This window comes from Catharus ustulatus, chromosome 2, assembly GCF_009819885.2.
Source record: "Catharus ustulatus isolate bCatUst1 chromosome 2, bCatUst1.pri.v2, whole genome shotgun sequence".
In the NCBI taxonomy this organism is placed as follows: Eukaryota; Metazoa; Chordata; class Aves; order Passeriformes; family Turdidae; genus Catharus; species Catharus ustulatus.
Genome location: NC_046222.1, coordinates 22,439,681 through 22,459,821, shown reverse-complemented (window position 1 = coordinate 22,459,821; position 20,141 = coordinate 22,439,681). Strand labels below are relative to the sequence as shown.

General features: G+C 45.2%; 1 protein-coding gene across 4 annotated transcripts in view; it reads right to left on the bottom strand.

The window, feature by feature from the left end:
• Window positions 1-20,141, bottom strand: part of GRAMD1C (GRAM domain containing 1C) — a 56,118-nt gene that overhangs the window by 1,598 nt on the left and 34,379 nt on the right. For 3 of the 4 annotated variants that reach the window (XM_033052303.2, XM_033052307.1, XM_033052306.2), the window contains exons 9-17: window positions 17,254-17,413; window positions 10,551-10,697; window positions 8,102-8,220; window positions 7,053-7,195; window positions 5,380-5,483; window positions 4,497-4,676; window positions 1,882-1,939; window positions 1,266-1,376; window positions 331-436 (exon numbers count right to left, since the gene is read on the bottom strand). In XM_033052303.2, coding sequence (XP_032908194.2) covers window positions 331-436; window positions 1,266-1,376; window positions 1,882-1,939; window positions 4,497-4,676; window positions 5,380-5,483; window positions 7,053-7,195; window positions 8,102-8,220; window positions 10,551-10,697; window positions 17,254-17,413 — 1,128 coding nt within the window. The remainder of the gene's footprint in view (window positions 1-330; window positions 437-1,265; window positions 1,377-1,881; window positions 1,940-4,496; window positions 4,677-5,379; window positions 5,484-7,052; window positions 7,196-8,101; window positions 8,221-10,550; window positions 10,698-17,253; window positions 17,414-20,141) is intronic. The other variant, XM_033052304.2, reaches the window with a different exon arrangement.

Below are 20,141 nucleotides of genomic sequence, written 5' to 3'. Positions count from 1 at the left end.
CATCTTAGTCAAATAAAATAAACTACACCAACAAAAAAAAGGAAAGGAAAAAAAAAACCTAACAAAAAACCCAAACAAACAAACAAACCCAAACAAAACCAACCAACCAACAAAACCCCCAACCCTCCAAGAAACAAATTCAAAATCAAAGCAACCCAAAATATCAGAAACAAATACTGGCCGTTAACTAAACTCAAGCCTAGGGCAAAACAGATCAAGAAAACTTTTTCTAGCACCATGTCACATCAAACAAAAACTATGATAACACAAGGGAGAAACCTTGAGCTGCTGAAAAACAAGATCACCACCAGGAAGGATTTTCAGACCTACCTGCTCAAGCATTTCAATTGAGTCTCTTAAAACTCCCTTCACATGTTTAACCTGTTCCTTATCATATTGAGGTATCTCCTCTTTTGATACAATTTCTGGGGATATGCTGAAAAAGATTGAGATTACATCAGAAACATGAAACAAGAATCTCAAAGGCTTTCTAAAAGCAACTGTTCTCTCACCATAGATCTGCCATTGCTAAAAGCATCCTCTTACAAAAGCCACATAAAGGCTGCCTGAAGTTGAATTCCAATCCATTTTCTTGAAGCTAGTACCTCAGATCTTTGCAGGCAGCAGCCACCACGAAAAAATTCTGCTCACGCTACATTTATGATGTAAGGTCCATACTTCAGGGAGCAAGATCTTTCTTATCAAGAAAGTTGCTCTAACCAGTTCTGAGATGGTCACTATGGGAGGTTCCCACATTCCTTCCAGTCTCAAGATCAGGATATGGTTTTTAACTTTTTGTTGATACTATATTCAAGAGGAAGCAACATTGTTCTGTGTCTGAGTACAAAAGGCACCTAACATGGAAGTTTGTGAAGAAGAGATTTAGTAAGAGACTCACAGAGAGAAGCTAAAAAGCTAAATGAATCTTTAACATTCCATCTGAGAACATGCTGGTTCACACAGGATGAACACTTTGGTTCTGTGATCAGCACTATGATATTCACAGAAGATGAGTCACAGCAGGCTGATAAATGCAAACTAAGGTTAACATTTCTCCCAAAACAGCTTGTCAAAGGAGAAATTTATTACTGCAAGATGCAGTCAGACATGTCACTGGATTTCAGCATAGACCACAGAAGCACAGCAAGACCCAGCCACTTCTGAAAACTTGCCACTAAATGTCATTGTATATGATTTATTTCTTTAGATCAGATTCACACATAAGCTGAAGAAGAAAGCAAGCAAAGATCGTGAATTCAACTTACTTCAAAGAGCTTTCCTCCTGAAGCTGGACATGATAAAGGGACTGAGCTGCATGCTCTATCTTTGACAGTTTGAGGAACAGTGTTATATTCAGCAAGACCAAGAGCAGCAAACTGTAGAGACAAGAAAACAAAAATCAAGTTTTGTAACAATTTCAGTTGCAATGCTACAAACACAAGATCGTGGCTAAAGACAGCGAAGGAAACAGAATCCTCCCAGAATCCTGGGAGGAAAAAAGGTGTGGGCCAGCACTATACTGAAAATTAGTATATATCTGAACAAGTCTTAGCAGTTACCATTAGGCTGGGTAATGGCAAACAGAAATAAAAGTATGTCTTTTAGGAATTTTTAAAATAAGAAATTAGTAGATTTTAGACTTAATTTTTTTAAATAGGATCAGACCTAAGAAAACCTGCAAGTTACACTCATTTGACAAGTCAGCATTTTCATCTTGCATGTCATTTCCAAGTCAACCCATTCCCCTTTTATACCTGCATCCTCCACTCAAATTAGTTTATCATGCTACATTCAATCTTAACATACAAATGATGAACAAATATAGATAAAAACCAAGATGAGCTTGAGTCAAGCAACATTTTAATGCAAGTGAATACTTACAAGACACTCATTACTACAATGATGGCAGTGGTCCTACTTAGTGCATCTCTTTTCCTTCCTATAGGGCATGGAAGAGAAGGAGGTTAAAAAGTACTAAAGAACATTCCTAAAGGACAACTGCAGATAGATATATGTCTGTGCCCAGCACTTCACACAGAATAGGTCAACAACTTCTGATAGAAAAAAAAAAATCAGGTCATGTAGGTGCACAGGACCACCTCCAACGTTCCCCAGGGCATTTTGCAGTCATCTCTGAGAAGCTGGTTGAACAGTCAGACTCTTCCATCAGAATTCTCCCTACTCAACTGTGCTGGGGAGAACACAGTGCTGGGGCATGGTCACATTAAACCTGACTAGCCTGAGAAGGTTGCAGTCCATCCATTACTAACAAGCATAGTGCTGCTAGTCTCACACAGCAGACAGGCTGCAAAGTGGCTCTCTCCTGCTTGTTCTCCTTCTCACATTCATCTTTCTCACAACCAGTGTCAGTCACATTTTCCTGTAACTTGTCCATCCTTACTGGCTTGTTTATCTATTGTCCTGAAAACAGCCTTTTGAAAGGCCATCTGCTATTCATCAGGCAACAAGGATAAGACACTGAAGGAAAAAAATGTGGGTGTTCTCCCCAAACTGAGCACCTATCACTGTGGGCACATTGATCTTTAAATATAATTAATTTTGCACATCCTGCCCAGGACAAAAGACATACAAAAAAGCTGTAGTGCACACTGAGAGACATGCTCATCTGAAGAGGTGGAGCAACAGTAGCAAAGTTAAGTACAGTAATTTCACGAATACAAGCCGCAGCAATTTGACAAAAATTTTGGTGGAAACCCGGAAGTGCGGCTAATACTCGGGGGCGGCTAATATGTGAATAATTTTCTGATATTTACAACCCCAGACGTGCCAGCCAGGGCGCAGAGCCAAGCACCTGCCAGTAAAAGCCAGCATTTTGCGATTGTTACAGTGTTACTCTGTTGCCCTGGCTGCCTGCAGGCAGCACAGGGGGCGGGGAGAGAGGCGGGAGAGCTCTCTTCCCTCCTCTGCCGCAGCCCAGGGGAGAGACGGGGGGGCCCCGTGCCGCCATTGCCGCGGCTCGGAGAGGAGCAGGGGGGGGACGTGCCGCCATTGCCGCAGCCCGGGGAGGACGGGGGAGGCCCTGCGCCGCCATTGCCGCGGCCCAGGGAGGACGGGGGGGGGGGGGGGGGGGGGGGGGGGGGGGGCGCGCGCCGCCATTGCCGCGGCCTGGGGAGCCGACGGGGGCCCCGCGCCGCCATTGCCGCAGCCCGGGGAGCCGACGGGGGCCCTGCGCCGCCATTGCCGCAGCTCGGGGAGGATGGGGGGGGGAGCGCGCCGCCATTGCCGTGGCCCGGGGAGGAGGGGGGGTGCTCTGCCCCCGCCCTCCGGTGCCGTGGCGGGAGCAGGGGGTGCTCCATGCCTGGCCAGCGCCGCGGCGTGAGCGGGGCACTCTCTCCGTGCCCGGCCAGCGCCGCGGCGTGAGCGGGGCGCTCTCTCCGTGCCCGGCCGGCGCCGCGGCGGGAGCGGGGCCGGGGCGAGCGAACCCAGAGGTGGCGGCCAGCCCTGAGCGGCACCACCGAGCTGGGCCACCTGGCCCCGTCAGCTGCCCCTAGCGGGCCGAGCCTACACAGCCTTAGTTGAGCCAGTAACCCCCCGCCATGCCGCGGTTCTGTTAGTATTTGGCAACTTTGTTGCATGCAGGTCCTCGCTGTGAACGACAGAGCGGCTTATATTCAGGCGCGGCTTATTTATGGACAAAAACCGAAATATTTGCCAACACCCAGAGATGCGGCTTATACTCAGTGCGGCTTGTATTCGTGAATTTACTGTAATTAGGAAGCAGTTTCACATGGGTAAAGAGTCCTTTACACATGCTGCTGATCCAAATATTCTCTCAGTGCTATCTATACTCTCTCTTTAGGGAAGTGCTGTCTCCCTCTTTAGGGAATTGTACTCAGATCTACCTCACTGATTACAATTCAACTTCTGTCATGGGATCCACCATCCTCTTGTACAGACTAGTGCACAGATGTTCTTCATCTCTATAGGTGAAGCTAATATTGTATATGCTGGTGGCCAAGTCTCTTGTGCTTAAGGGCAGTAGAACTGCAAGAAATGCTTCAGTGACCCAGAAATTACATATGGGAAACAGACTTCTTAACATCAAAAATAAATAAACAAAACTAAGACAGAGCCAAGAGGCAAGTGGTGAAGTTTAATCAACTCATGACCTGTGTGCACAGTTATTTGAAGAAAAAAAAGCAATTTTTCAGAAACTTTACAAGGATCAGATTTTTTTTTTTCTCTGATCCAATCTTTTTCAATTCTTTGCAGATACAGAGCAGTATTTAAGATTTTGGCTGATTTTTGTTTGTTTTAAAACTGAAGGTGATATTAAGTTTAACTTTTCATGAGACACTCATGATAGAAGTGATCATGCATGCTCCAAATCTACTTTATGCAAGTTTGAACTCGTTAAAGCATTTGGTATCACAGACAAAAGTAATATATACACAAGTGCTATTCTTGCACTATTTTAAGAGTTATGCTTTCTTGAACATACTTTTTGGAAAACCTTTGATATTAAAAATTCCTACCTATTAAGCTGCCCTGAGACTCTATTCCCACATCACCAGAGGAATGCTGGGTAGAGCGTTTGGGAAGTGATTCTGCCAAACCCCGGTGTAAAGTGCGTCGCCTTCGTCTCAGAGCAAGTAATTTCCCCGAGTCTTCTATGGACTGATTAATTGCATATTCCTCCATTAGGAGATCTGATTCTGCAGTGGAAAAAAAAAGGTTACTGAACTGTCAAAAAGAAAGCTGGAAAGCTGAAAACAAATTGTGAGATATGCAAAGTGGCAGTAAGAGGGACCAGCACACCTTCCAGTACATGAACTTAAAGCAGATAATTGGCAAACTACACCCTGACCTCCACCCCTGTTCTATTTGCTAGAGTGCACACCGGGAACGCTCTGTAGAGGTGGTGCACACTCAGTCCAGGTAGGATTATTCAGTGCTATGCCAGACAACAATTGGAAGAGCACTGCAAGACACTGTTAGAGTGAGACGAGGAATTGTGTTAGACTGTGAGCCTGCAGCAGTGGCTGGCCAGGCTGTGAATAGACATTCATGGAGCCTGCCAAGTGCCACTGCTTCTATTCTCATATGCACAATCAAGGAAATTCTTAGAGACAAGCACATGCAGTTGAGAATAACAGCTTTCCTACTGCTCCTCACACTTCCTTCTGAAAGCAATTATGGCCAGGTATACAAGAGCCCCTTGACAAGTACCACAAGGCTTCTTTCATACCCTGGAACTGGCAGATACATTGATGACAGGAAGTTCTGTCTTAAAGACTGCTAAGGTGTTGGCTTTTTTTTTTTTCAAGCCATTCTTCGAGGAACCAGGTTTGACAGACACAAAAACATACATGGCAAAGGTAGCCTCCTTACTCCAGCACAAAGAAGAAAATGCCTCACCAAGTTGTTTGAAGTTTTCCTGTATTCCTCCCCAGGTATTCTTCTCGATTACAGACTTGACAAGGCCCCAAGGTTGTTTTTTGTACTTCACTTCTGCAGAAACCCTAGCAAAGAGAACGCAATAATGGAAGAGTACTGTTCTAAGCAGCACAGTGATAGCAGAAATCTATTATCAGAAGCAGGTTTCCAACTTATGTTTAAAATCTGAAATACCAACTGGAACTGACATTGCTCTCCAGCTGGGCAGCACTTTCATTGAAAAAAAAGCAAGAGACAGAAGCAAAGGCAACATCTCCAACTAAAGCATCAAAATCTAAATGTCCAAATTATGGGAAGCATTTTGGAATGTCTTCCTTCAGACTCAGACTACCAGATGATTTCTACCCTCTGAAGCATTCTCATTTTAACATATATTTAAAATAGGATTCAGGTTTCCAGACAAAGTAATGATTCTTACTTTGTACGAGTACATGATATATTATCTGGGCACTACAATAGCAGGTGAAATTCTTTATCACAACTCATACATCAAGCGTTCACATCCTACTCTGACTAGACAGAAATTATAATCTGTCTTTCCATGAGCATGACAGGGGGGAAAATGACATTCTATCATGAATTCCTCAGGTCAAGCTAACCAATACTGCTTCCAGAATAAAAATGAATTGTACTAGAATCCTTCAGAGGGATGCTTCTAAAAACTGAGTGAATCCCAAAGCTAGTCATAAAAGACAAGTCATTGGTTTCAGCCAAGAACACTGACCATCCTAGAATACACTCTTTTCAACTTTTTAAGTAATCTTCCAAATCAATGTAAGCCCACTGTGTATGGTGTAACAAAATAACTTCTTTCAATTAGAGTTTCTGATCCATTTTAAGCAGTTTAGTAAGTCCAGCTGTAACATCACCATGTGCCTTCTGTTCTATACATATATGCTCTGTGCACCATGTATACCTAGGTTTTTGCTCTTATCCTAGAGCTGTCATATGTCTCAGATAAAACAAGTCTAGGTCTCAAAGAAGAGTGATTCACTCAAAAAAAAATCCAAAGCAGTCTTTCAAGAACCTTACTCCCATTCTTCTCCCAACAGAGAGGGAGAGTTCAGTAGTTTTACAACCTGAGATCAGCCAGAATAGAATCCAGGTTTGCTAACCTTTCCTGAGTACTGATTAAGCTTGAGATAAAAGCTCTTACTAAAGACAGCAGCACTTCCAATGCTTCAACAAATGGGAGAGGAAATTCCATATCTAGACAGAGTTCACTTGAGTGCTCTCCTTGCAAAATTAATTACATTTTATCTTCCCTGCACATTCCTGTGAAACCATTCTCTTCTGCAGGCCCTTAGCTAGGATGTCTGGGAAATCTAATAAAACATCTCAATTTTTTCCAATTTCTCCCACTCAAACAGCTGCACTCAAAAACACAAAGCTGTTCAGGACCCAGCTCAGTCTTTGAGATGAGTTCTGTACCTCAGAGTCAACATCTCAGTTAATTTCTCACAGTATTAGTGAGATCCAAGCACAGTATATACATGGCAAGAAATCATCTAAGCTTATTTTTCAGAAGCGAATCCAACATTCTCTTTGCTGCTGGCAGATCTTTAACCTAATCATTAACTCAGAACATCCCTGCCTTGGCTTCTACCCCTCCCCCATGCAGCAGCCAGGCTCACCGTAACCGGCACTTGTGACTGGATGTGCGGCTGATTAGGTATCTGTTCACAGTGTAGAAATAATCATGGTAAGGGACATCGTGGGTCAGGACCTCAGCATCCACTTGGTAAGACTGACCTTTCTGGCTCTGCTTATGCAGGATCTATCATTAAAAAAAAAAATTAGGGTGGTATATTCATGGTACACAAATTTTCCCGCCCCCTTTCAGCCTGAGTTCCTTAGGCTGGATCAACCAACTCCAAGTGAACTTAAGAAGAGAGAAACCCTAAAGAACCATGGTAAAAATCAGCTAAGAGAATATCAATTATAGGTGGGGTGGGAAAAGAGAAGGTGCCTCCTACTACAGCCAGCATTGGTAGCAGCAGGACTTCCCACTGCCACCTCAAGTACCAGATGCAAGGCTGCCCACTGCCTCATGAGCACAGCTCTTCTCTGAGACTTTTCCCAAAGCAGAACTACAAAGGGGTTGTGATTGGAAGGCACCTCTGGTGCTTGTCTTGTCCAAAATCTCAGGCAGGACTATCTAGAGCTGGCCTTTTATGGTGAGGGCCTGACTCAAAATTTTCTGCACCCTCCCTTCAGATACTTCTACAAAGCAAAGATTGATGCCCCTGAGCCATCTGTGTCTTGAAGATTTCCAGCTCTCAGCCATTTCTCATATAGGATGCTCCAGTGCCCTCATCATCTTAAGTGGCCCTTTGTTAGACTCTTCACCTCTCATACTGGTGAGCCCAGAAGTGGGCACTGAAAGTCTTTAACTGTACCTTTTCACCCCCCAGTTCCTAAGAGATGTTTCTACTTTTTCCCACAAGTTTTGTGGTGGTTTACAGCCATCTGTAAAAGTAGGAAGCCTCCCTCCTTTAACAAGCATTGGCTCAGTAATGTGAGAGAGACTGCAAGCCACCCTCAGAGATGCTCTGGTTAAACTGCAGATGCGCATTCAGTTCACTGAACTTCAATCCACAGTCAGAACTTACAGACCATAGAGCTGACCTGTCTACCCCTTGCTTTAAAGGGCAGCAGACAGACACAAAAATGCACACAGTACCTGCTTTTCAGTTGCAGTTGTGAACTTCCCACAGAGTGGATTGTTAATCGTTACAGTGTATGTCAAAGTCCTCAACTGATTGCCATTGGAGTCTCTGTTCCAAGGGGTTGATACAGCATCTAGATGAGAAGTTATGCAAAACCTCACATAAAAATTACCTGAAGGGCATTATGTCCGCCCTATCATCTCTTAAGAGTTTGAGAACAGAAGTAGAGGGAAAGACAGAAAACTGATTCAAAGTACTTGTGGGGTTTTTCCAGGAAAAAATATACCCATGTAGTCTGCTAATAAACAAAGGTGAGGCTTTGAATAGCTGAGCCTGAATCTACTGAGAGACTTGAGGATGGAGAAAAGAATAAGCAATTACAGTAATTGCACGACCATAAGGCGCACCCTTTTGACTAAAATTTTCCCCCGAACCCGGAAGTGCGCCTTATCTGATGTACAAAGTTCGGAAATTTGCAAACCTGGAAGTGAGAGCTGCAAGCCGTGGGGGGAGCTGGAAGGGCCACGGGCTGCTGGGTGGAGGCGGGGCCGCAGGGCTGCAACTGCCAGGTGGAGGTGGGGCTGTGGGGCAGGGGGTGCCAGGTGCCCGCAGGGCCAGGACTGCCGGCTGCCTGCGGGGCCGGGGTTGCTGACTGGAGGCGGGGCCCGTGGGGCTGGGGCTGCTGGGTGCCTGTAGGGCCGGGGCTTCCAGGTGCCCGCAGGGCCGCGGGACCAGGGCTGCTGGGTGCCTGCAGGGCCGCGGGACTGGGGTTGCTGGGTGCCTGCAGGACTGGGGTCGCTGGGTGGAGGCGGGACCGGGGCTTCCGGGTGCCTGCGGGGCCGCAGCTGCTGGGTGCCTGCAGGACCGGGGCTTCCAGGTGCCCGCGGGACCGTGGGGCTGGGGCTGCTGGGTGGAGGCAAGGCCGGGGTTGCTGGGTGGAAGCAAGGCTGGGGCCCCGGGACCAGGGCTTCCAGGTGTCCGCGGGACCATGGGAGAGGGGCTGCTGGGCGCCCACGGGACCAGGGTTGCTGGGTGCCCGCGGGGCTGTGGGACCGGGGCTGCTGGGTGGAGGCAGGACCGGGGCTTCCAGGTGCCCGCGGGGCCGTGGGACCGGGGCTGCTGGGTGCTTGTGGGACCAGGGCTGCTGGGTGGAGGTGAGGCCGGGGCTTCCAGGTGCCAATGGGGCCGCAGCTGCTGGTTGCCTGCGGGAGCGGGGCTTCCAGGTGCCTGCGGGTCCGCAGGACTGGGGCTGCTGGGTGCCCGCGGGACCGTGGGACAGGGGCTGCTGGGTGCCCGTGGGACCAAGGCTGCTGGGTGCTTGCAGGACCAGGGCTGCTGGGTGCCTGCGGGGCCGCGAGACCGGGGTTGCTGGGTGCCTGCAGGACCAGGGCCGTGGGGTGGAGGCGAGGCCGGGGCTTCCGGGTGCCTGCAGGACCATGGGACAGGGGCTGCTGGGTGCCTGCGGGACCAAGGCTGCTGGGTGCCCGCGGGGCTGCAGGACAGGGGCTTCCAGGTGCCTGTGGGTCCCGCGGGACCGGGGCTGCTGGGTGCCCGTTGGACAGGGGCTTCCAGGTGCCTGCGGGACCGGGGCCCGCTGGGTGGAGGTGAGGCCGCGGGGCTGGGGCTGCTGGGTGCCTGCAGGACCGGGGCCGCTGGGTGCCTGCGGGATGGGGGCTGATGGCTGGAGGTAGGGCCAGGGCTCCTGGTTGGAGGCGGGGTCACGGTGCCACAGCAGCCGGATGGAGGCGGGGCCTTGGCCAGCAAACACGCGGGGGGAGCTGGGGGCGGAGCCTCGCTGCAAAAAAAAGTGCGCCTTATAGTCCAGTGCGCCTTATATGATCTACAAAGTTGCAAAATTTGCCAACTCCCGGGGGTGTGCCTTATAGTCCGGTGGGCCTTATGGTTGTGAAATTACTGTAAATGAAAATGTCATTTCCCATTTGCTAAAAGCGGAATAGATTCACTTAGCATTATCAAAAGCTTTTGCCACTTTGCCTTCCAAGCTGACACTGAATAAATATAACCCTTTCTGACTTAATTTTCTGTTCTTATGGTCTCAGTGAATAAAATTTACTCATCCAGAAAATTAAAGCCTGTGAGTATGTTTAGGAAGATGCAATGATTTTTGCCTTTGTACCAGCTGTACAAATTTCACTATTTCTGGGACACAATATGATCAGAAACACCCCCTAGAATGCACCAACTTAATAACCTACTCAAAATTCAAGCATTAAGGTGCAGTTTTGTGGTGCACTGAAGTGAGGTTTTTACTCCAATATGTACATACCTAGGGAAACAATAGTCTAGCTTTAAATATTCTCTCTCACAGTGAAACTTTACTGCTTAAAAAGTCTTTTAAAGCAAGCAGAAACTTAAAATTCAACTTAGCCCTATTTAGCAATTCTCAGAGGTAAAATTTTTCAGGGTAGTTTGTAACAGAGAGAAGCGAGAAGAGTTTATTACCTACTATACTCCTGGAATTAAGAAACCTCTGCATGAAGTGAGAATTGGTGAAAAGGATTTCAAACATCTTGTCTGCAGTGATGTGGAAAACTCTGTTTATAAAAAGTCTCCCATAGAGGTCATTGTCAGAGACAGTCTCCTTCACTGCTAAGAAAGACAAAGAGAAGAACAGCATTATGAAGAACCTTCATAGTATTCTAAGCTTTATTACAGCTTAAATTGTTCCCAAGCTTGCATCAGCATTTGTTTCCAGCTCTCAGAAACCCAGTAAGGATAGCAGTAAATCATTTGGTAGGTAGGTTGCCTTCAGGAACAAAGTCCAGAGCTGATTTTCAAATACACACCACTACTTCCCTGTGCAAATTGATAAATTAACAGCACAAGGTACCATGCCTTTAATTTTGCCTTCAATATTCCTATGAATTCTGCAAGAAACATTGGGGAAAGACAAAGTTAACATAATTTTCATTAATATGTGCGTCTATTGTATAAAAGACAAGCAAGAAGGTCAGTAAAACCATAACAGTTTTCTTCTTGAGGCTGGTTTCAGAATTCTGCTTTTAACATCTGTAATAGTGGCAATGCTCACAGTCTAAGGCACCAGTTCTTCCCTCCATACCTATTGAACAAGAACACAAGGGATACCCTGTGCTATTTTGCAGTCCCCAAAAATGCACAAAGAGGCTCAAATGCCATCACCCATTTCAAATCCACTGAGCACCCCAGTGACATTCTGTGGTTGGAGCACTGATCTTTGCTACTTCTGCTTCTTGGTGGTTTCTGGCATGACTCAGCTTTGTGATTGTCTCAGCCACGCTTGCAAGAGATAAGAGATAGAACTATAATCCTGGAGGGTAAGTAGTTTCCTGTGCCAATCCCAACTCAATCAGTTTATGCTTTAGAAACAAGTTAATCCTAAACTATAATTACCAACAAGACAAACAAGCCCCCTCCTCACTAAAATGAAACAAGAAGCCCAAAAGCAAATCTTGCAGCAGACAGACAAGTCAGGATGGCCAGCCTTTCAACTGATACAAATGAATGCTCAGGGCTAGGAAAGGTAAGTGCAGCCATGAATGGAAAGGTAGCCTGAATATGCTGTAGTTCACAAGCTGCCTGCAGGCTAAGGTTAAAGCTCTTAAAACATTACTGGCTTGGTAGCAGTCAGTATTGGTAAGGCAAATGCACCAACTGAACAACCACAGCAGTCCCCAACAAAAGCCAGTTCTGACTGAGCAGACTTCCTCTTAAGTGCTGCTCCTAGTCTGCTAGAACAACTACAGTAATTTCACAATTACAAGCCGCACTGAGTATAAGCCGCACTTGTGGGTGCCAGCAACTTTTCATTCTTTGTTCATACATAAGCTGCACCTGATTATAAGCCGTACTTAGGGTTCGGACCAAAATTTTAGTCAAATGGTGCGGCTTATAATCATGAAATTACTGTACCTCCAAAAAAATCTTGATCTTATTAGGCTTCAAAGTAGGACCCCAAAAGTGAAGTGTGAGTGCTGTATTTTTGTGCTTGCACAGGAGATTGACTTCCTCTCCATCCTGTGTTCTGCTTACGCAATTGTAATGCCACACAATTATGAGATGGGACAGAGAGCAAACACATTTCAAGAGACCTATTTAACCAGTCAATATGCAGTCAATACATGTAGAATACGAATTCTGCTGCGCTGAAACACTCTGCAGGAAGCCAGAAATTCAGCCAGAGAGTTTTCAGCTTATGCTCACTGTATTTCTTCTCCCAGCAGAATCAAACTCCAACAAAAGGCAGGCCAAGTGAACTATAAGTTTGGCCTCATTTAACAAGACCTCGACACTACAGATCTCTCCTTTCAGAGTGCACTCCCCATATCCTCTCTTTTGCTAAGAGACAGGAAGCTTCACATACTGATGCTGACATCCCCTCCACCTACTGTGCATCATCTACCATGGCATCAGATACCAGGCAATTCAAACCTAGTTACTGTGGTTGAGTGTTACTCAGCTGGACCTTGACAAGCCCAAGGAACATGCTACCACTTAAAAAAAAAATGAAGACCCAGACACATGATCAAGTCACCAGATAAGCATCAGATCAGCCTTGTCAGCTATTTGTATATGCCTTAGCAAACACAAGATAACCTCTGCCCCAGTTAGCCTGAACTAAACAACTCAACATCATGTTCACCTGAAATGCCTGAGGACAGCTACTATTTTTCTGCTGATGCAAGGTAATTTGGTAAGCCAGGGCAACTTGTGATATGCACAAAGCCCGTACTTTACTATGTTAAGGTGCGGATCTTGCTACCAAGTGCTATTACTCTGAGTCTGTCCTCTTTCTAGGGAGTCTGAAGAAAGAGCATCCACAGGTCTATACAAAACTTTCCATAAATTGATTTACCTACACTATCTCCAGATGGTCCTGTCTCTAATAAGGAATAGTCAATGAAGTACCAAGTGCATTAGTATCACATATTGAGAAATATGTTTTTTACTTCCAATTCTTCTCAGTTCTTGGAAGAAACAAAGGGGTTTTAGTATATACAGCAGTAATTTTCAGAAAATCCAAGCTAAACCTGGGTTTACATATCAGGCCCATCAGCTACTTTAGATGCTAGGATTCAAACAGCTGTTCTTCAGAAAAACAAAACGTTTTGGACAATGGATCTGGAAGGTGCATGTATGTTTAAGTGCTGCTGTGAGTTCCACACCTGTGGAACCAAGTAGCGGGATACACCAAGCTTCAAGTCACTTCTATCTGGCCTCAAAATTAATCTGGAGAAATCCTAGGTGAAGCAGTGAGCACAAACAGTAGCATAGCAATGAGTAAATGTACACTCAATACACTTGCAATTTGAACAGAATAGGCATTTTTAACCACTTATCTCTGCTACAATTGAAGATGCACGTTTGTCTACTGTTTCATTTGTTTTAACTCACACAGGTAAACTTGTACCTGCCTTTGTTTTTACAACAGTAGGACACCGTGAAGCATTTTACCTAAGACTGGCTTAGAATGCTCTTTATAAACAAAAAACATTTTGTGCAAATCCAGAGATACCAGTCTAACTCCTGCACTTTCAGTGCTGTTTTAACCCCTTAGCAGCATACAAGTATTGACACTAACTCTCTTAACCTGAATACATTTATAGTTGAATTGGAGCTGTCTGCTAAAAGAACATGAGATTATTCTACTTTAGGTAAGGATCCCATGGGACCCAAAAACACAGAAGTAAACATATTACCCAGGCAGTCCTGATTCAGCCAAATGAGAACAGATCTATTCCCTCCCCCACTACTGCCTTTAAAATTTGTAAGGTCATTTTCATGACTGCAAGGCAAACTGTGAAATAATGGTTGAATATAATACCATTATGCAGCAGGGATGGCAAAGGTTTAACGACATCTGCAGTGCAAAAAAGACAGAAAATGGGGGGGAAGGGGTAGTAAGAAAAACATCGTTATTAAAATCCCTATCAACCACTAAAGCAAAAAATTAAACACATACCACAAGCAAATTAGTAAGAAGGTTGGTTTTTCCACTCCACAGCATTGGGGGAGGATCAAGATTTTTAGGAAGTATGTATGCAAGTCTTGGAACTGTTGAACATTTCTATACTGCTGGGGACGACGGGGAAAAAAATTACATGCTTGAAAGATATGTAGATAGAAGCTTTTAACCAAAACCACCTGAAATCAAGTGAATAAAACCAATTCCTAGAAGTGAACATGTTCCAGACATCATCTATTTAAAGATTGTATCAGCAGTATTAACCATTTTCAAAGAACTCTCCTATACTTTAAAGACTAAGTACAGAATTGTCTTGGGGAGCTACTAAGTAAGTACTATCACAAGGCTAACTTTTTCCAGTCCACAAGATAAAAAATACCCACAACCTTTTGTCTTCAGGTAACTCAAACATATATCCTCCAAACACGAAAGTAAATAATTATTTTTTTTCCAACAAAATAAATATTTCAGTATTTTGATTAAAATGCCAGTAAGATAACACAGCTACTCTTCCTTACATACACTGCATACAAATTTTTTGTGGGGGGGGAGGGGGACAACTAACACGGGGTTGAACCTAATTTCAACTATCCTATATTTCAAACACTGTATAACCTATATATCACAATCTACAATCAGTCTAGCCTCTGCTGTGCCCATCTTACAGCACCACGGTGCTTCTCTCCTGCAGATCACACATTTGTTATTAGTACACACAGAAACAACACATAAGTAAGTCTGTCATGTTACACAAGAAGAACAGAAATGTGATGTCCCTGTATACAGTAGGGCCTTCTAGCAGAAAATACTGTTTTTTCAATATCCTGCTTCCCCCTTCTTTCTTGAAGTATTTCATGTTGCTGAACACAGTCACTGAAAACAAACAAATTACTCTATATACACTAAAGGCCTTGAGGAAATTGAAAAGATCTCTTGGCCTTGTGACGGAAACATGTATTCTATGCTGGAACTAAAATCTGTTTTCTGAAATTCAGAATTAAAGCCACAGATATTAATGTTTAGGTTAGCCAAAAGTTTGTCATGGCTCAGGATTTATGCTCTGATTTATGAAACTGGACAAAAACACCAAGATGCAGCTCAACAGGCCATTGGTGCACAGTGGGATGCAGATCCCCATCCCCAAGCTGTGAACTGCTTAGGACAAGGGAATTAATGTTGTGAAGAACAACAATCTTGAGCTTGCCCCTCACCTTATCTGCCAGGACACCTCCATGGGCAGCCTGAGTATGAGCCAGAGGACACAAGGGAAATTAATCGTATGGGTAAACCTTTGCCATGTAGGAAAGCTAGTTTCATTTGCGTGAAGGAATTCACCTTGTAAGAGTGTGGGGTAACTGCAACAGAAAACAGACAGAAACAGAAGAAAAAAATTCTAAGAATGAAGATTCTGAGAGAAAAGATTAATGTTGTGAGTCTAGAAAATTCTGCTCTGAATGAAAAAAAGACTAGTCTTAGAGAAAGGAAGAGAAATAAGAAAAGCAGCACGAAGCCAGCAGTCTTTTTGTTAAAGAGACCACTCCAGTTTAATATGCTCTATTTATTTAACATCATTAATGCAGGCATGACAGGGAATATTTACATGCTATCGTTTAGGCAACCAGTAGCAGGAAAGACAACAGGACTGTTTTTTAATCAGTTTCACTGGAGACCTTTGCCATAAAAAATAAAATCCAGAGACCAAAGAGAGATGTAGTAATAGGCAGATCGGAAAGCTGCAAAATATCTAAAACATGCAAAGGCCAAAACTTTCTACTGCTCTAAAAGATACACCTGTGAAAGAGTAAATTAATTTGTGAAGCTCGTTAAGTGTGTAGGAATATGGCATAAACAGCCTGTTCAAGCAGGTATATTCACAAAAATCATAATGCCTGACATGCATTGAGTTGAATCTGAATTCATGCCAAGACAGAAGCAGTATGGGTGAGCAACAGCAAAATTAACGAATATAAGCACATCCCCAGGCAAAAATAATAACTTGAAGGCAGTCAACTCAATCCATAGCTCTGAAAGCTTTCCTGGACACCTCAGCAATCCCCCCATAATGACACCTGCAAACAACTTCAGATGTCAACTCTGAAATGACAAGATACAATTTCTCTGTGAGATTAAGAACTGGCCTCAGTTACTTGAGGCCAGTTCCTAATCTGAGAAATTATGATTAACAATTAACTAACTGTTCTATTGCTGCCAGCAAGGGATAAAGTAAGTTCTGTTTGCACATGAAAGAAATATACAGCTGCTACTGAGCACAGTGCTACTCTGTTGAGGTTGACAATCCTTTATTTGCTCACCACAATATAACCTTGGAACCAATACAGGTTTGGCACACTTCGCTTTAAAAGCATTTACAAAATCCAAGATTCAGATACTACAGAATATCCACCAAAGTTCAGTGCACTGTCTGAACAACTACAGCCCTTTGGCACAGAAAACTTCCCCAGGATAAGTGAAAATCTCACCACAGAAAACAAGAACTTGTCAGGGACTACTGTGGGACCACAGGACAAGCACCCCAGACCTCTGCACAAGCCTGTCATCCAGGTACCTGAGTTTCTTCTGGCTTGTACTGGGTAATGAGATGAGTTATGAGGTTGATGTATTAGGATACATTAAGATACTGTTCGCACAGACAGCATGCAAAGAATCTGCTGCAAGATATCCATTAAGGTTTTTCATGTTCAGATCAGATTCAGAATATGCACAATACTCTCCTGAAAGCTGAGAAGCTGTCTTTCCCTGGGCTTTCAGTAAGTTCCTCAGCCTACTCCATCAATACCATTGAAGCCCATAAACTTTAAGAAAGTATAGGTGTAAAGAAGGGGGGCGGTTGGGGGGAATCTTTCAGAAACTTAAGAATAGCCTGAAATGTTACCCCTCAGTTTCTGAGAAACACAAAGCAAAGAGACATCTTTGAAATTAACACCATCTCATTGTCAAGAAATTTTTAGTTTAAGCTGTTGGCAACTCCCTACCCACCAAACGAGAAAGAAAACCACAATTTGTGTTTCCATTCTAAACACTCAAAAACTTTTCCCCCCAAGAAACTAAGATAAAAAAATGTTTTTGCTGCAATTCTGTGAAACAAATAAACAAACAAATAAGTTCTCTAACTTTCTCCACAGGCAAGATTGAACACCAAAGCCATGTTGTCTTTTAGATCCCAACTACTAAGAGATTTACCTTCTTCACTATCTGAAGCACTGCTCTTCTCTGGAAGATTTTCATTCTCATTAAGGTCCAAGGACTTTTCTAAAGACCTGCTCCTAACTAGCTTAGCAGGTTTCCTTTCTGAAGAGGGAAGAGGACTCTTTATTTGTTTCTCACTTGAGGACTCCTCCACCTAAAACAACAAAGGGAAGAAAAAATATCAGTAATCAGAGACAAAAGAACAAAAAAAGAGAAAGTTACTTTCAAAAAAGAAAGCTGTACAAAGTAAGCCACAGGTTCTATCTGTTCAACTACCACACAGTCAAGTGCTAATTTCCCCCTTGCTCCTCTATCCCACCCAATCTCTCTTGCTTTATTTAAATATTTAACTAAACCCTGGTAACAAGGAATAGACTTTTTTCTATGTACTGTTGGGTACCAAGAGCTCCCTTAAATGGGACAGTCCTCTTGCACCCATCTGCACAGTTTGTGCCCTTTTCCTGCTTCAACATTAGCATTTATAAATTCATTAACCTTTGTATTCATCAGGTTACATTTTCCTAACAATTTAGCAAGAGTCCAACAACCCAGAGGGGACGCACAATGAAACAGGCAGAGTGCCCTTCTCTTTCAGCAAGATTAGATTACTATTTTGTAGGATGCCATCATCCTTTGAAAAAAGAAGTTTTAAAATACCATCTAGAGCCATGCTACCCATAAAATGTTACTTCTCACAAGCAAAGCAATGGAGTATCATTTGCCATCTCAAATATATACGCAGGAAGGAAATCCCCCTGAACATCAGTCACTGAATCAATGATGCAGCTCTTAACCTTAAGAACTGTCAGCTAAGCATATATCCCATTGCACACTTAAATTAAATCTCCAGGGAAACTGTATGGACAAAGTTTGTATATCTCAAAATGCCACATAAGGAGCTTGGTTACCAGCTTTGAATCAGTTTTCATTCTAAACCTTTCCTCAAGCCCCACTGCCATCAGTGGAACATCTGGGAACAAGACGCCATGCATGGACGACAGTAAATATGATCAGCCCTCCTCAACTGAGTTGTTCTGATTCATCTGGAAAACCATCATCTCTAAAGATTATTCAGCATTGACTCAAGAAAGCAAAAGCATCCACTGCTTGATCAGTCATCATCCTGTACTTCTTGGTTTTTTCCAAAATAAAAACCTCTTACTTTTTTGTGCAACCAAGGGCTATTAGGAGGTGGATGGCTGGAAAAAAGACAGGCATAAATCTGATTGCAGTATAAGCAGACAAAAGTACTCCTTCAGGGTCAAAAACTTAAAAAGGAAGACTGAATCAGAAAAACAGATCAGTTAACAAATGCTCCTATTGAGAGAAGCTGCCATGTAAGTTATACTCAGTCGCGTAACAGAATCTAGGACAGAACCAACATTACCTGTCAAAATACCAATACAGATGGAAGTCAAAAAGGAGCTAGTTGTGACAGAAGAGCCTAAAAATTGACACATTGATCAAGCACAAACCCAAGGAACTCTCATAGTATTCTGACAACAATCAGGGATCTAGTAAAGTGGGAGTCCCACCAGCAGCTTAAGAGCAGCCCACTATGCCATGAGCAGAGCAGGAAAACCAGGCTCAAGTCAGAAGACAAAAGCAACAGCTCCTAGAAGAAAAAAAAAAGGCTTTTCATAATGTCATGGAAGAAGAGATTCAAGCTGGGGCTTCTGTAATAACAGATCGAGTTTAACACAGATTTCATGGGGCTGGGTAGCATTTGTGTAGGGTTTTTTCACACTAAAGAGCAAAGATTTTAAGATCTGTCTGCTGGAATTAAAGATGTATAATTTATTTCCTGTTGTACATTTATCTCCTGAGTTAGTCCAGTACTGCTAAGCTCTGTGCCAAGGTTTTTTTGGTCTTCAGCCTGTGAACAGCAAGATCTGGGACTGGAAGGCCTCCCTACGAGGGGTGGAACAAAAACAGGCAACAAGGAGGCTCCCACATTCATATGTACTAAGAGGCAGATGAGCCATGACTGGTGTTTCTCACAGACTTTCCTCAATCAACTACAGACAGCCATTACCAATATGTTTTTCAAGACGGACCAAATACTAGACCCAATCCCTCCACTATTCAGATTTTCCTCATATGAGAGTTTTGGGACTTACAGTAGTTTCACGAATACAAGTCGCACGGATTATAAGCCGCACCCCCGGTGCCTCGACAATGTTGCTGTCTTTGTCAATAGATAAGCCGCACCCCGAATATCAGCCGCACTTTCGTTCGTCGTGAGAATCCGTGCGCAGCTTTCACAAATTGGCCAATTAGTAACAGGATCGCGGCATAGCGGGGTTTACTGGCTCGGGGCGGGGCCAGGTAGGCTCGGCCCGCTCATGGTTGCCGACGGGGCCGGGTGGCCCAGCTCAGCGCCACGGCTCGGCGGGGCTGGCCGGGTGGTGCTGCCGCCGCCGCCGGGCTCGCTGGCCCCCCTCTCCCGTCAGCAACGCCCCGCTGCCGCGTTCGCTCGCCCAGCCGGCGGGCTGCCACCGCCGGGCTCGCCGCCCGCCCCGCGCCACGTTCGCTCGCCCGGCCAGCGGGCTGCCGCCGCCGGGCTCGCCGGCCGCCCCGCGCCGCGTTCGCTCGCCCGGCCGGCGGGCTGCCGCCGCCGTCGCCGGGCTCGCCGCCCGCCCCGCGCCGCGTTCGCTCGCCCGGCCGGCGGGCTGCCGCCGCCGTCGCCGGGCTCGCCGCCCGCCCCGCGCCGCGTTCGCTCGCCCGGCCGGCGGGCTGCCGCCGCCGTCGCCGGGCTCGCCGCCCGCCCCGCGCCGCGTTCGCTCGCCCGGCCGGCGGGCTGCCGCCGCCGTCGCCGGGCTCGCCGCCCGCCCCGCGCCGCGTTCGCTCGCCCGGCCGGCGGGCTGCCGCCGCCGTCGCCG